The sequence below is a fragment of the Melanotaenia boesemani genome, chromosome 3 (assembly GCF_017639745.1).
Source record: "Melanotaenia boesemani isolate fMelBoe1 chromosome 3, fMelBoe1.pri, whole genome shotgun sequence".
Classification (NCBI taxonomy): domain Eukaryota; kingdom Metazoa; phylum Chordata; class Actinopteri; order Atheriniformes; family Melanotaeniidae; genus Melanotaenia; species Melanotaenia boesemani.
This window is the reverse complement of record NC_055684.1, coordinates 20,943,500-20,959,793: the sequence shown is the minus strand read 5'-3', so window position 1 is coordinate 20,959,793 and position 16,294 is coordinate 20,943,500. Positions and strand designations below refer to the sequence as shown.

Below are 16,294 nucleotides of genomic sequence, written 5' to 3'. Positions count from 1 at the left end.
AGATGTCCAAAGGCTGAGGCAGAATCAGCAATCTTTGCACAGATATCTGGAGCAACAAGGTTGCACTTGAAACACAGGACATGCATGGATTAAAAAAAACATTGTTAGGAACATGATTACCACTGAAACAGTGAGACAATCTGGCAAAAACTGGAGCTCCTGCAGGTCCTTAAGAAGCCAGCTCTAAATGAGAGCAGATGAGCTGTAGGTGTGTTTGTAGGAGCACTCCAGACTATGCCCTGGACCTCCTGGAACTCAGAGCAAAACCAAGAAAACACACACACAATAGGAGTCATGGAAGTTAGCATTATTATACAGTAGTTACAGCATTGCTCCTGTTGAATATAACCCCTTAGATCAGATTATACTGGTTATACATAAAAGATTTTTGCATCATGTCCCTCGGGTCCCAGAAAATCTGGAACCAATTTTGAAAACAGCTTAGTCAAAAAAAAAAGGCCAATCCACAGCAGCTGCATTGAGATATCTAAAGATCAGTCACTGATGTCTGCTCAGAATGACTCCAATTGTTCATTTCTTATATTATATCAGTCATTATATATATATATCAGTCATACCATCCAACTCCAAAAACAGGAACAGAAATATGTTGGGATATTTTTGTTGCAGTGTTCCTATAGCAACATCTATTGCTTGCTAATCTCATCCATGCTTGTCACTATTTTTGTTGCTCAGCAGCAGGAGGATGATCCCCTCATTTCTAATCCCTCTTACAAAACCTCTGATTGGCTCATATTTTCTAATCAGGCAAACATCTGTCCACAAGCAAAAGAGGTCTGAACCCAGTGTAGACCTGGCCAAAAAACCCTACATAAACCCCTGTTCATGTGCATCAGTTCAAACATGTTATTTGGGGCTGAATTTAATCCTGGTGGACTTTCTGATATTCATGTAATCCTTGCTGTTTGTGCAAAGAGGACAGGGAAAAAAAACTAATATCAAACTTAGCTTTGCGTGATGCAAATATCATCCTCGGCCTTCAGTTAATTTTCTTCCTCGCTGCAAAACACTGGTAAGGAAACAAGTCCATTCTTCGAAACAGCTCTCAACACTTTGGTCCACTGCATTTTTTTTCCTCCTTCTGGTTGTCTCTAACAGTTATGTAGAGTTTGATCATGCCTGGAGGTTAATTCTCTCTTCTGGGTCAAAGCTGGCTTAGTTTCCATTGTAAAATAACAATCCCTGCAGAATTGTGAGGAGCGAATCTGGAAAATGTTGATTTGAATATGTTTCATCCTTCCAAGCAAGCCAAGAACATAAACTGAAGGTGCTATTTTTAAACATGAACAATTTACAGTGAGGCAGGGGATTTGCTTGCCCAGTGATACGCTGTTATTAGCATCAGATCAACAAAATGTCCGAACCGGGCCATGACTCTCTGCATGTTCTTGTTATTTTGTAGTCTTTTGTGGAAAAACAGTGTGTGGAGGAAACCTGGTGTTGGTTTAAAAAAAGAGCCAGAAATTCCCATGCTTATGTAATAGCATTGCATGACTCATTTGAGGCTGGCGATGACAGATATTGATGGACTAATTATGGGTTTACTTTTTTGTAGAGTATGTTGGGACTATTCTAAGATTAATTATTAGTAACTGTGTAATATTGGCAGTTAATTTCCAATGATAACACCATGGTTGTGTTCTTTAATTAGGCCAAATTTAAATAGCAGCCACTGAGCTTTTTAAAGCTCCTGTAGAGGACGTTTAATGTAAGTATCACATCACACATAGCAGTATGGTCCTCCTCACTCACCTCATTCCCCATTCCCGTCTCACCTCTTTTATTACTTCCCTTTTTGTTCCTTTTTTTTTTAACCTGGATGAGATGTATTAAATTCTGCTGTGAACAGTGAGCTAGAGAAGCAGGATTGTGACCTTAAATCTGCCAGTTTAAATCCCCAGACAGCCCAGGGAAAGTGAGAAGTGAAGGTGGATGAGTAACACAGATGCTCCCTAAACAACTACCTCTAGGAAGCCCAGGAGCAATTATGAGTTTGTATAGAATGTCTATGAAAAAAAGTGAAGGTGTATGTTCCCTGTATAAGCATTTCATTCTTTCTTCAGATCTACATAGTGCCCAAAGCTGCCATCTTTCCCCTGGAGGGTCTAGAGGGTGCTGAGGCAGAGGCAGCTCTGCTGAACAACATGCGTGTTTATGGCACCATCCTCCTGACCTCCATGGCCACTGTCGTTTTCGTTGGCGTGAAGTATGTCAATAAGCTGGCCCTTGTGTTTCTGGCCTGTGTCATTCTCTCCATTCTGGCCGTCTACGCTGGAGTCATCAAGACCTCCGTTGATCCTCCTGACTTCCCGTAAGCAAACCCTAACTCAAAGTAGTGCATCTGTGTACTCATAGAACACATGCAACCATAGCCAATGAATACCTGTTCCACTGATCCTGAGACAGCTTTTCAGAGCACGTTGTGCCATATCACTCCATTTAATGCTAAATTAACTATCTTCTTGGATATGTTCACATTTAGTATGACTTCAACTATATTATTAGGAATTACTGTTCTAGCCTGTACTCTGCTTTGTGGGGCACAGCTTCTGCTTGAGGCCAAAGTTTGAGAGAAAATAAAAAACAAAAACTTTTTCTGGCTAACTAATTTAGGGTTTTTATGTTTTGTGAATCCAAAGCTTTACTGAAGAGTTTGTTGTCTTTCCTCCAGTGTGTGTATCTTGGGGAACCGCACTTTGGTGTGGAAGTCTTTTGACGTTTGTGCCAAGACCATTGAGACAGCTAATGGGACGGTCACTACCGAGCTGTGGCGCATGTTCTGCGATTCACCTTTCCTCAACGCTACCTGTGACACTTACTTTGCCGCTAACAATGTGACTCAGATCCAGGGAATTCCTGGAGTCACCAGTGGAATTTTGGCAGGTTAGTCCATCTGATTTAGATCTGACAATGTCTAATTTATCACACAGTGATACATTTGATATAAAACAAAAGCTTTGAATTGGTCATAAACAATGTTCAAAGAAGGTTTTCTTCTTTTTGAATAATAAAAAATAAGGTCTGTTGCTTGACCTATTTCTCAGGCATCAACGTATTTTGCTCCACCAAAATGTACATGTGATGCTGCAAAACAGTTTCTGTCCTTTGCCACAAGTCTTTCCAAGAAATGTGGAATAAGATTAAGCTTCGCAGAGACAAAGCAGAAGAAAGTCATTTCTTATCCGCGGACCTACTGAATCCCTCAGCTACAGAAAGCCTGGAGCTAGCTTAACCTTTTTTGACTTCGGTATTTAACAGTAAACCCTGTGTTAAGATGGTGCCCTTTAAGAATTATTCTCCCCTCCTGAACATGCTCATATTTCACTGTTTTAAAACTTTGATTAAAAGAAGATTCACGTGACCTTTTTATTGTCATAAATAACAAAGACTCTTTTAATATCAATGCAATTCAGATAAACTATCTGAATCTGAATCAGCTTTGGTAATATTTAAAGTTGCCTGGCTGCCCCACTGAAGTTGTGGTCTGTTAAAAGAGGTGAGAAAGTTTACAAATAGTGTATGTTTTATTTATACAGATTATAATCCAAATATGTTTGCTCTTAAAGTTAAATGGGCCTTTAAATCTACCCTCCTTTTACTTGTGAAACAATGTGTTGCATTGATAATTTTGTTTCTTCCAAAAATGGTACAAGCTAGCGATTGTCATTTTTTTTTATGCTAAGCTAACTGGTTGGGTAAAGAAAATGTGCTCACTGAGCTAACAAAGCTCAAGGCAAAGCTCTAAAAATTAAAATTGTGAGAGCATTTCATTTTTTGTCCTAAAAAAGAGAAAACAAAAAGAAAAGCATATATAATCATAACTGACGGATGACTGAATTTGAATTTGGAAAGTAGGGCTTCTGTACAAACTCCTTATTCTCCTGATTTAACATTTTTTTATTGCCAATGCAGAGAACCTTTTTGGGACCTACTATGAGAAGGGAGACATAGTTGACAGGAAGTTTATGGAATCTGTGGAAAACCAGGACGATCCTCTGACCAGCTCTAACCGCTATGTGTTGGCCGACATCACCAGCTTCTTCACATTGCTGGTTGGCATCTACTTCCCTTCAGTGACAGGTGAACATTGCATTAAGACATTTTTGCTGTCTTTTTGATGTTTCAGTTTGGTTGATTGCATTGCTAATTTATTAAACAGATTTTTGTGTGTCATTCCTGAGGCTGTCTAAAACGTCTTACTCTTTCATGTCCTGTAGGAACATCTGTGTATGTATGTATTTGACTTAGTGATTTTCTTAGCATATGAATCTCTTAACTGTTGATTCTTGACTTTTACTTTAGGCATCATGGCTGGATCCAACCGCTCTGGAGATCTGCGTGATGCCCAGAAGTCAATCCCCATTGGAACCATTGCAGCCATCACCACCACCTCCACTGTCTGTATCCTTTCACTATTACCCTTTACAGCCCCACTTGCACCAGTCACCAACCAACCAAAGGGACGTTTTCCATTTTTAAAGACTTTTAGATATTTTTAGCTTAGCAATCATATGACAGGCTGATAGTTTAACTCTGACAGGCTTCATAGTTGTTGTGAATTAAGGTGTTTTTGTCTGCAGCAGCAAAAACCCTGTGATTTTGCCTGCAGGGAGCCTCATTATTAAAGGTCAGCATTTTAAATTTGGAAAGGCCATAACTGCATTGATGCCAGTCTAATTTTGACAACTGGTCCAAACTATGCATGTGTCACTAATGGAGGATGATATTTGACATGGCTTCTGAATCAGTTTATTGACAGTTTCACTAAGAGCTGATTTCTCATTTTTCCTACATTAAGGATATGCTCATATTTTGTTCAATATATTTGTTCCTTTCCTGCTGTAGCTTTTTCGACTAGAAAGCTTTCATAAATGCTTCAAAATAAAAAGCAGAATTGAATGTTATCCAATTTGTCCAAATATTCAGCTTGCGGTCTATACAAATTTGATAACTTCTAATCACATCATCCGGCTGCTTATCCAAGTGCAATGTCACTGATCTCTGAGATATCGCCTGAAACTGAAACAACTTTTTCTTATTAAATATACTTATCTAATGTAGGAGTTACTGAATGTATTTTCTGGAGAAAGGGCTTTTAAATGTTCAAAATAGTGTCAGCTAGGAAACAAGTTTTAGCTCAAGTTTAACATTTTACCCATCTGAAAAACATATCTGTATTTCTGTGTGATAAGTTCATTTTTTCTGATCAACAACTACTCAGATATGTCCAGTGTGGTCTTGTTTGGTGCCTGCATCGAGGGGGTGGTGCTCAGAGACAAGTAAGGCCATCTTTCCTTATGTGGGATCAGTTTGAAAATAAGCAATTGTTCTCCTGAAATGTCTTTTTTATATTCAGAGAGTTTAAAGGTCCATTTATGCTCCCTTACGTGGGTAAATAGCGACATCCATTTCAAATGTTGTTGTACGTCATCATCTTCATACTTCCATGCATCATTTAATTGCCATGGTTGATAAGTCAGTTCCTCTGCTAGTGGGCAGTGCTGAGTTCAGCGTTCACTCCGACCTATATCAGTGTCAGACACCGTTTGGCGGCAATAATGCACCACTATAAAGTTATTTCCAACCGCCCAACACACCCTAAACAGTTGTATACAGTTTTTATTCAAAAGCAATTTCTACAGTTGTTGTGCTCGTCTCCATTCTTTTTCTGCTTTTTTTGTTCCCTTCCTGACCCTCTTCTTCTTCTTCTCTGGTTCATTTCTTTCGCTGGTTGCATATCAGCTATTCTGCTCAGTACTGCCCCCGCTATTTCCGGTGGTATTGCCGCATCTTCTGCGTCAAGCGACATATAGTTAAGCTTCCTGAAAACGGACCAAATTACTTGCGTAACCGACGCAGAAGAGGGACGAAACTGTCCGTCCATCTGCATATCCGACTTTTGTGCTGAGCATAAATGGGCCTTAAGCGGGATCCTGTTTAAAATTTTACCGTTTTACTGTTAAACCTTTTCAGGTTCGGTGAAGGAGTCCACGGCAACTTGGTGATAGGCACGTTGGCTTGGCCATCACCATGGGTTATTGTGATTGGCTCTTTCTTCTCCACCTGTGGGGCAGGGCTGCAGAGTCTGACAGGAGCTCCCCGTCTCCTTCAGGCTATCGCCAAGGATGGCATTGTGCCTGCCCTTCGGGTCAGTTTGTTATCTAGTTTTGCATACCCCAAACAATCACGATAATAATAAACATACTGAAATGATGAGCAAAAATGACTTCATGCAGGCATGTTTAAGTAGCAATGGTGGAAATATTTGTTTTTGTGTTGGCTCTCTAGATATTTGGCCATGGGAAGGCCAATGGAGAACCCACGTGGTCCCTCCTGCTGACAGCTTGTATCTGTGAGAGTGGCATCCTCATTGCCTCCCTGGATGCAGTGGCTCCCATCCTCTCCATGTGAGAATTAAAACTTTTGATTTATTTCCACTGTTAAAAACCAACTGTGGGAAATTTCAGAGCAGTCAGTCCCCTGATATTCACTTGAAGGGAAATGCCAGATTTTATGGGTTCAAGATTTATTTCTATCACACAAAAGACACTTTTGTAACAAACCCCTTGGACTGCATTTGGTGAATCACATTGTGTAACTTTACATAAAAGCAGCTGCATCTCTAACTGAGTCAACGTGTTTCCTGCAGGTTCTTCCTGATGTGCTACATGTTTGTGAATCTGGCCTGTGCTCTCCAGACATTGTTGAGGACTCCAAACTGGAGACCGCGCTTCAAGTTCTATCACTGGTAAGTTCAGAAGCTACAAAAAAAAAAAAAAAATTGAAAAACTTTAGTTATTTATAAGTCTCTGTTTTATTCTATAGGACTCTGTCCTTCCTGGGGATGAGCTTGTGTCTTACTCTTATGTTCCTGTGCTCCTGGTACTATGCCATTGTTGCCATGGTGATTGCTGGCTCCATCTACAAGTATATCGAGTTTGCAGGGTGAGTTCAACACAATCCCAGGAAACCGGCTCCATTTGTGTGATGAGTGTGTCTTTGCTGAATTTATATGTGTGATGCTTTTATGTTAGAACTAGTGGTTTTTGTTTTAGTTCTAGACTGTAGCTTTTATCACTTCCTGTGATGTGAGAGTGTTAGTTGGCACTGTAAAATTTCCTGAAGTACAGGTGCTGTAAAGCTTCACAGTTTTAAAAAATATGGTCCGCAGATCCCTTTGAGCTCTGTGACTTTCCAGAAACTAGCATCATTTGTTATTTCAAACAGATCTTAAACCTCAGGAGCTTCTAATCACTTGATCCTGGTGTCTGTGTCTTAGAAGCCTTTTCAGTAATCAATCCACACTTCTGATAGTCTAGTAAAAAGCTGTGCATACTGAGTATGTGTTTTGATTCCCTATGCTAGAGACTTTTATTGATGATATTTGATCTTTAATCACTTGGTATTATGTCAGACTGTCTTTTAAAAGTGGATTTGTTTTGGCAAATTTAGCATGAAACAGAAAAACTGTTGTTCTTGTCTTGGATAAAAACATTGATTGGCTCTTGTGTTTGTTACAGTGCGGAGAAGGAATGGGGCGATGGGATACGAGGTCTGTCTCTGAGCGCTGCACGTTATGCCCTAATGCGGCTAGAGGAAGGTCCCCCCCACACAAAGAACTGGAGGTATGACACATAAAACACTCACTGTGTTGAGTTACATAAAAATGAACAACATGTCTGTAGATGTTCAGTCATTCTGTCATCACAGCTGTCAAACAAGTGTTTGTGAATATGATTTAACAAATGAAGCTTTATTGCTTTTTTTCTTTGTCTCTCTTTCCCAACAATAACTTTAACATGGCCAACTCAGCCATTTCTGCACTATTTTATTTAAATCTTCCTGCTCTTTTCTTCCTTATTTGCCTTCCTCTTCTTTTGATCTCTCTGCTCTTCAGGCCTCAGCTGCTGGTGCTGGTTAGTACAGATGCAGAGCAGAATGTGGAGCAGCCTCGCCTGCTGTCTCTGACCAACCAGCTGAAGGCAGGCAAAGGTCTAACTATCGTTGGAACGGCTCTAGAGGGCACATTCCTGGAGAACTCTGACCAGACGCAGCGTGCAGAGCAGGCAAGGAGCCTTAAACAGTTTAATTGAAGTCTTCAAACTCAGGACATCACAATTTATCATATGTTCTGCAACACAATCCTGTTGTTTTATTTGAAATAGACAATGAATCATCATTTTCTGACTAATAAAATGACTGAAATGCAGTGAGGATGCAAAAAAGCTCACTAGTTTCTCTCAGAAATTCAGTCCTTGTTTTTGAAGAACATTTAAAATATGGAAAATATACTCAGTTTTTAAAAATAGCCCTTTAATCCACAAATCCCAATCAGGATTTCCGAGTAATAAAATGACTGACTTTTTTATTTTGATAGAAAATTTTGACTTATTTGTCATTGTGTAACTGTTATTTTGTCTGTCTTACCTCTCTAGGCTTTACGTAAACTGATGGAGACGGAGAAGGTGAAGGGCTTCTGTCAGGTGACTGTATCGTCAAACCTCCGTGATGCCACATCACATCTGCTTCAGGCCAGCGGGCTGGGAGGCCTGAAACATAATGCTGTACTGGTCGGCTGGCCACGTAACTGGAAGCAAGGAGATGAACACCAGCACTGGAGAAACTTCATTGGTGAGTTGCTTGACAAGAAAAGACCAAAAAACTTAAGCTGAAAAAGCATAAAACCTGCATGGTTGAGCATAAAAGCTGCAGATTTTTCAGTTAAGTTACCGGGATGGTGCTCAAACACCCTGATCTACCAGTAAAAACTGCAGGCTTTACACTTTCATGTTAAACTGGGAAATCCCAATAAAAAGGATGTTTTCTCTTCTTCTAGGTTGAGGGGAAAAGTGTGAAAAAAAAAACGCACAACAAAAACTCTGTCAGAGTATACATGCTACCAACTTATCAATACAATATCCACCACCAAGATACCACTCGCCAAGACAACCATTCAAAGGAAAACTTTAACGACAGATTTCCACTTCTGTACATCTGACATGTTTGTTCTTGATCTGCTTCTGTACGCTGCAGAACTGGTCAGAGAAACCACTGCAGCTCACCTCGCCCTGCTCGTACCGAAGAATATCTCGGCCTTCCCATCCAATGGCGAGCGCTTCACTGAGGGTCACATCGATGTGTGGTGGATCGTTCACGATGGAGGCATGCTGATGCTGCTGCCCTTCCTGCTCCGCCAGCACAAGGTACTCTATAGTAGTTTCCACAACAAAAAAAGATTAAACAAGTTTACACAAGGGCAGCAAATGAGGACATATACTTCTTTTAAGTTGCCAGTCCTACAATCTGAAACATTAGAAAAGTCTGTAGTGGAATTTAATGATGAGTTTTAATAGTTCCATCTAAATACACAAGCAGATGTGCACGTGTTGATCTCAACAGATAGAATTAAAAATGAAGAAACAACTCGTTTTTCTTCAGGTCTGGAGGAAGTGCAAGATGCGCATCTTCACTGTAGCTCAGATGGACGACAACAGCATCCAAATGAAGAAAGACCTGACCACATTCCTGTATCATCTCCGTATCGACGCTATGGTGGAAGTTGTGGAAATGGTGAGTTCTCTGATGGCTGTAAACATTATTGTATAAGTAGAACAACACACATCTCATTAAAGTGCATTTATAAGCACTTCAAAGTCAGACGCAGTCAGCTGGGGACATAATTAGAAAATCCAGCACTGCCTCAGGTTTGATCAGTTGCTTCAGTAAACACAACTCATGTTTTTTTTTTTTTTGTTTTGTTTTTTTTACATTCAAGGAGGAAATGCGATCAGTGCAGTACTGAAGCTTATTAAAAGATGTAATGGGAACAATGAAATGCAGCTAGTTACAAGGGGCTGTCATCCAAAGGGCTTGTCAGATGGTAAAGGGACCTGACACCTTCCCAAAGCTGGAAATAGGGGAGTTGCATCTGACTATTGCATAGCTTAAAACCACACAATTAGACTGATGAAGTCCATTGTTTGAAGTGGCTGTTCAGGCATGCAGAGACAGAAATTTAATTAACTCACTCCAGCTCTTTTTTTTTTATCTCCAAATTACTTTTTATGTGCACAGCTTAGAGACTCTGTTCAATAATCTCTTAGTTTAAACTTCTTTTTTGGAGAAAAGAAGCAGCTGGTCAAGAGGTGGGTCAATGCAGAAGGTGCAAGATCACACTAAAGAAATATGTTGGTATATATTATGACCCAACTTAAAAGATGTTTTGTTCATGGTAACAGCATGACGGCGACATCTCAGCCTACACTTATGAGAAGACCTTGGTGATGGAGCAACGGTCGCAGATGCTTAAACAGATCAACCTGACCAAGAATGAGCGAGAGAGGGAGGTAAGGAAGTTTGTTCTTGTAAAAGTTTTCTCGTAAAATGCACACAAAGATGCACTCATAAACTTGACATGAGTTGACAGGCCAACTTGGTTTTGCTTGGCTTGATTTGACTTAACGTGACACTGAGTCCCCTCCAGACAAAAGCATATCAGAGGTCATGTCAGAGCAGTGGGACGCCATATTTATCCCCTCTATCACTCGTCCACAGCTACAATAGCAACTGTGTGACAGCACGATGATGTTTTGTCAGATCAGATTTCAGTGCCAAACTGTTACCGGCTGATTTTCCTGGTTGATGCATCTAGAATTCATTTTGTTGGCAACACATTAAATGTACTACAGAGTATTGATCACATCTCTCTGTTTTGTTGTAGATCCAGAGCATCACAGATTCTTCCCGCGGCTCTATCCGCCGCAAGAACCCGGCTGCTGTGACCACTCAGCTGAGTGTAACCGAGGATCCGCCTGTAGCCAGCAAGGAGGAGAAACCCGAAGAAGAGGTAGGATGAGCCTCTTTAGGAGAGCACAGCTGATTTCGCTGTGGAGTGTCATGTTTATTTGTATGGTCACACAGTAGGATAAAAATGATCCAATGTGAAAAAGAAACACCCAGGAGTGTATGACTTATTAACTCTGAACATAGGCATTGAACCTTATTAACTATCTATGATTTAAAGGAGTAGTTTGACTTATCACTGAGATAAATGTAAGCACTTATGTTTCTCCATAGTAATTTTTGTCATGTGAAGCAGAGTTAGCTTAGCTTGAATACTGTAAATATTTTTAAATGACTTCTGGATTTTCCCTAAATAAAATAAATCCACCAATGACAGGTTACAGTTCATCTTCTGGGCTTACTATTTCTGAGCCTCAGTAACTACTTGAGAATTAAACTGGCTCCCTCTATATGCTAAGCTGCTGATAGTAGCTTATATTTACCACAAATATGCGTACAATAGTGGTATCATCATCTAAGAAATAGTAACAAAAGCAAACAAGGAGATTTCCCAAATTAGCTGAAGGTTAAGCAACACTTTTAATTTCTAGCATAACAAAGCAGACAATGTAAAAAAAGCAAACAGCATAAAGCTTCTTAACCACACTTCTCCTTCCTCTCCCCTCTCAAACACTGTGACTTTACCTACATTCCTACATTTCCACCTCAACCGTGGCTCTTTCAACCTTTCATGTAATGCATATGTAAATCCACATCCGTCCTCTTTTCCTCTTGTCTCATAGTCAAAGTCGGCCTCTCCCCCTGTGTCCCCCCCTGCCCAGGTCCAGCTCATCCATGACAACACCACCCCGGCCAGCCCCGCAACCCCGGCCACCCCGCTGACCCCTGGAGAGGGGGCTCAGAGCCCCGGAGAGCAGGTCCAGATGACCTGGACTGAAAAGTGTGACGGTGAGCCGGCCAAACCTCCTGGAGCAGCCACACCAGAGGGCATCAAAGACATCTTCAACATGAAGCCGTGAGTGCTTTTCAAAGCTCAGTGAACCATTAACTGTTGTAAAGCTGAACTACTTTCTTGCTCCTATTAAGTAGTCTCCAGACAGGTTTTTTGTTTTTTAATCATCATTTTAAGCATCAAATAATTATGATGGAGCACAAGTTTACTAAAAACCATTAACTGCAACACTGATGATGATAATAATGTTTTTCTTCCTACCATGCTGCAGTGAGTGGGAAAACCTGTAAGTACTGGACCACATGCACTCCACCCACATCTTACACCTCATCTTGTCAGCCTCAAGACGGGGATCATTTCAAAATGTTGGAATGAACCTCGGTCAACTATATCAGCTCTGAGAATCATGAAATTATGTCTTCATGCTCTGAAATATAAAACATCTCAGCTGTAATCTGTATGGATTAGTCTGACATCCTCTCTTGCTTCATCTTGACTCAGGAACCAGTTCAATGTGCGACGTATGCACACAGCACTCCGGCTGAACGAAGTCATTCTTAAAAAGTCCTCAGAGGCCAAACTAGTTCTCCTCAACATGCCGGGGCCGCCGAAGAACCGGACAGGTGACGAGAACTGTATCCTTCACTGGGACAGAAGTAGGTTTACTCTGAAGAGTCTGTAATGTGTTGGTGACACCGCTGCCTTCCCATCAAACACAGGTAATCAGTAATGACACTGATGTCAGCACTGCTCAGATCCTCACTGCTGCCTAAGTCCTGAGGTTTAACCTGAAAGATTTTTTATGCCACACCAGCAGTTGAATCACTTGAAATTCAGCTCATTTTGAACAAGGCTGGAGGTCTCACATGTAGCTGAAATAATCAGCAAAACTACTTGTGAGAGAGAGCGACTACTAGCATCACTACAATGATCCATTTTCCTGTTTTATAGCCTTTAAATGAGACTTTATTTAAAGATGTTAAAATAATTTTTGGGTCTCCAACTTTCATTAAATAGGATTTCAAAAGGAAAAACCTTATAAGGTATATTACTAGGTTTACTCTTTTTAATTTCAGCACATTGAATTTAAGTAAAGGATAATGCCCGACGAGGTGTCCATTATCATAAATTAATGGATGACGCAGAGGCGTGAACCGTCCGACACAAAGCGGAAGACAGTTGCCTCTGCAAAGTCCATTAAATTTATGATAATGGACACCTTGAAGGGCATTATCCCACTCATACCATGGTCCCTTACTAAAGAAATAAATATTAAATAAATTATTAATGCGTTAATGTTGTTTTTTACCTTTTAAAATCGTGAGTTTTTCACAAGAAGCGTCAGAGAGGACTATATCTTTGTGACGCGTTGCCAAGGTAACTGGCTCTGACACAGAACCTGCAGTTTGGTCAGCCACAGGTATGTTACGTGACACAAAGAAACATTTCAGAGGGTGGGTGAAGCTCTTACAGCATGTGTGTGTACAGAGGAGGATACAACATTTTGTTTCAAAGTCAAAGTCCACAGATAGTTTCCTACATCGTTTTTATTGCAAGAAATATGCACTTAAATGTATATTTAATCATTAAATGTATATCAAGCAAGTAAGTCTATCCTAATCGTTTTTATAATATTATCCACCATTAACTCTGTGTCAATTAAGTAAGTAAGGGAATCAAGACAAAAAGACAGGCGACGACCTATTTAAAATTAAATGCAACATTGCAGTTGATCATGATATTTCATAAAGATACTGACATGTCCATGGTGGCGTTTGAAGGACGGAGATTTAATGTTTGTGGACTCTGACCACTGCTTGTTGGGACGTTGCGGGACGACAAAACGTTGCTCCATTCTCGTCTTTTCTGGACTGACGGAGCCCAATAAGCCTGCAGGCTGCTTTCACAGCAATGCACCGTCACAGACATGAATTGGCGTGTCTGCAGCCCGGCGTCTGAGTTTCTGTTACCACGTTGCCATGGTTACCAACTACCATTTAGTCAGCACAATAATTTACAATAACAACATCAGATAGTGTTGTCACCTAACAAGTGAAGGTTTTGTAAATAATTTACCATGTATTGACAAAGATTTAAAGGTCTATTAATAAATAAAAAATATTACCAACATAAGACATCAAGCTTCCAGCTGCTGTCTAACTTGCACAAACATTTATTTCGTCATATTTGGTACCATAAGTTTATTAATTAGGTTATGTTTGATTATCAGAAAGCAGTTTAAATAAGAGGTGGTTCTAAGTGTACCAATTCAGTTCAGTTCAATCCAGCTTTATTTGTATACCACCAATTCACAGCAAAGTCATCTCAAAGTACTTTTACAGACGTAGTCCACTTCAATACAAATCATTGTAGTCCAATTACAATCCAGTTAAAACAAATCCATTAGATGATCCACTTTAGTCCAATTAATAATGTCTGTGTTTATATGAGCCAGTTTATAAAAGTAATAGCTTAGCTAAGGAAACCAAGGGATGGCATTGAAATCCCCCATCCTGAGCATGGACAGGGTAGTGGGTGACAGAGTAAAAGAAAAAAAAAACTCCTTTTTAATAGAAAGTAAAACCTCCAGCAAAATCAGACTCAGGGAAGGTGGCCGTCCGATGGAGACTACAGGACAGAGGGGTCAACAAGCACTAGAAATCTAAGCCAGAAATACCTGCTGACAAAGAAAAACACATCCAAGCTAATGACAAAAATAATGTAATATATTGTTTTCTTTTCCTCTTTTTTTATTTGTCTTTTGTTAAAATAAAAACTTCCAATCAATCAATTGTAATTATACTTCGAAGGAAAGGAAGTAAAGAGAGAAAAATGGAGGGAAGTGCCCGGTGCATCATGGGGATGTCCCATGATGCACTGGGCACTGATTTAAAAATCAAAATAATTTAAAATCAGTTTAAAAATCAAAATCGTTTTCAGTGTCAGAACTGGTTATCAGTTTAATAAGTTAACGCATGTAAAAGGGGCTGAGTTGACATCCACTTCAAGATTGTTTTTATAACACAGGTTTAAAGCTTCACATGTGCTATTAACAGTTTGTTTCATTTTAAAGTAATCTGTCTTATTGCAAATGTGTAAGCAATTTCAATTTTCATGGTATGCTGGGAAAATAAATAAATAAATAAAAACAATTCTAACTTGACATTAAAGCACAGACAGATTATGAAGCAATTTGGGGAAGATCACCTGAAACTGCTGCCAAAGTGTAAGAAAACGCCAGGAAAATACCTTACTCCTAGTAATTACCTAGTAATTTTAATTCAAAGAAATAATGTGACTTCTCCATCTGATAATGTCAGCAAGTAAAAGCAGTAGTGGGTGTCAAAATTTAGTCAGGGAAAATTAAACACTCCCACCATCTACACACCAAAATATGTCTTTTTCTCCTGGAATAAGTTAGCATTTCAGTAAGAGGTAAACAGTCTTTATAAAACTGAAAAGCCACAGTTTAACTTGATCTGTAATGCTTTCTGTAGTCTGACTAGCACCAAACTGCAGACAAGGTCATCAACTAGTAAGTCAAAGACTTGAAGTGTAAGTCTGGGAAGAGAGAGATAAAACATCTCCACATTAATACTAATGTTCCTTTGTATCTGCTGGGTGTGTGAAATTACTTCCTAGCATGTTGAGCAAATCTCTTTTCTTACTGTTTTGCTGTGACATCCTGGGATTTATAATTGCAGGATTTGTGCTGCATGTCAGGACAAAAACAAAGACGCAGAATTCTGTGTGAACCATTGTGATAATACTTCGAAGACATAAAATAGTTTCTAAAGCTTTAAGTGATCCCAGAGGCCCAGTGATCCCACTAATTGTAAAATAAAGGAGATATGATACCAGCGGGAGAGAAAAAAAGACACTGCGGACACGAGAGTTCAGTTTTTGTTTGTTTTCAAAGCTGGTATAGAGGATGGAAAGATGGATGGATGGATGGATGGATGGTCTCTGAAGTGAGGTGCTGTATTTTATTCCTGTAGTTTCTTTAACCTTCCTCTCACAGACATGGAGTTCCTGGAGGTTCTCACTGAAGGCCTCAACCGGGTCCTCCTGGTCCGCGGAGGCGGGCGTGAGGTTATCACCATCTACTCCTGAAAAAGTAGCCCTCTTCCTTCCCTACCACCCCTCCCTAAGCCCCGTTCCTGTGTCAGCTGTACTCTTATCCTTTCATCAATGTTGCTTCATTATCAGGTTGTTTTTATTTCTGTGAGATAGTCCTTTCACACCCAACCAATAGCCCAGCTCAGCTTCAGCACCTCTCCCTCAGCTCCATCCCCAGCAGACAGATGAAACCTTTAACTCTAGTTCAGTATTCTGCTCTAACTATTGCAACCTCAAGACTTAATTAAATGCTACTTAGATTTGTTCTTTCTCTCTGCTAGTTTTTAATGTTCTGGAGTATCCTCACACTTGGTTAAGAGGTGTTGGCGAGCGCGGGTTGTTAGCTGAGGTGTGAGCGCACATGCATGTGTCTGTCTTTTTATTTTCCAAACACAAGTG

The 16,294-nt window shown here is 40.0% G+C and overlaps 1 protein-coding gene across 7 annotated transcripts in view; it reads left to right on the top strand.

Annotated features, from left to right (window-relative positions):
- The window catches only part of slc12a5a (solute carrier family 12 member 5a), a 171,665-nt gene extending 155,627 nt beyond the window's left edge, over positions 1-16,038 (top strand). For 4 of the 7 annotated variants that reach the window (XM_041981367.1, XM_041981374.1, XM_041981372.1 and 1 more), the window contains 20 exons: positions 2,085-2,332; positions 2,693-2,904; positions 3,934-4,101; positions 4,324-4,422; positions 5,243-5,300; positions 5,995-6,169; positions 6,310-6,428; positions 6,671-6,769; positions 6,847-6,966; positions 7,542-7,646; positions 7,919-8,087; positions 8,457-8,652; positions 9,055-9,224; positions 9,460-9,591; positions 10,260-10,367; positions 10,742-10,867; positions 11,607-11,839; positions 12,048-12,062; positions 12,278-12,411; positions 15,798-16,038. In XM_041981367.1, the coding sequence (XP_041837301.1) occupies positions 2,085-2,332; positions 2,693-2,904; positions 3,934-4,101; positions 4,324-4,422; positions 5,243-5,300; positions 5,995-6,169; positions 6,310-6,428; positions 6,671-6,769; positions 6,847-6,966; positions 7,542-7,646; positions 7,919-8,087; positions 8,457-8,652; positions 9,055-9,224; positions 9,460-9,591; positions 10,260-10,367; positions 10,742-10,867; positions 11,607-11,839; positions 12,048-12,062; positions 12,278-12,411; positions 15,798-15,889 (2,778 nt within the window). In that variant the 3' untranslated portion in view covers positions 15,890-16,038. The remainder of the gene's footprint in view (positions 1-2,084; positions 2,333-2,692; positions 2,905-3,933; positions 4,102-4,323; positions 4,423-5,242; positions 5,301-5,994; positions 6,170-6,309; positions 6,429-6,670; positions 6,770-6,846; positions 6,967-7,541; positions 7,647-7,918; positions 8,088-8,456; positions 8,653-9,054; positions 9,225-9,459; positions 9,592-10,259; positions 10,368-10,741; positions 10,868-11,606; positions 11,840-12,047; positions 12,063-12,277; positions 12,412-15,797) is intronic. The other 3 variants (XM_041981369.1, XM_041981368.1, XM_041981370.1) reach the window with 3 other exon arrangements.
- The last annotated feature ends 256 nt before the right edge of the window (positions 16,039-16,294 follow it).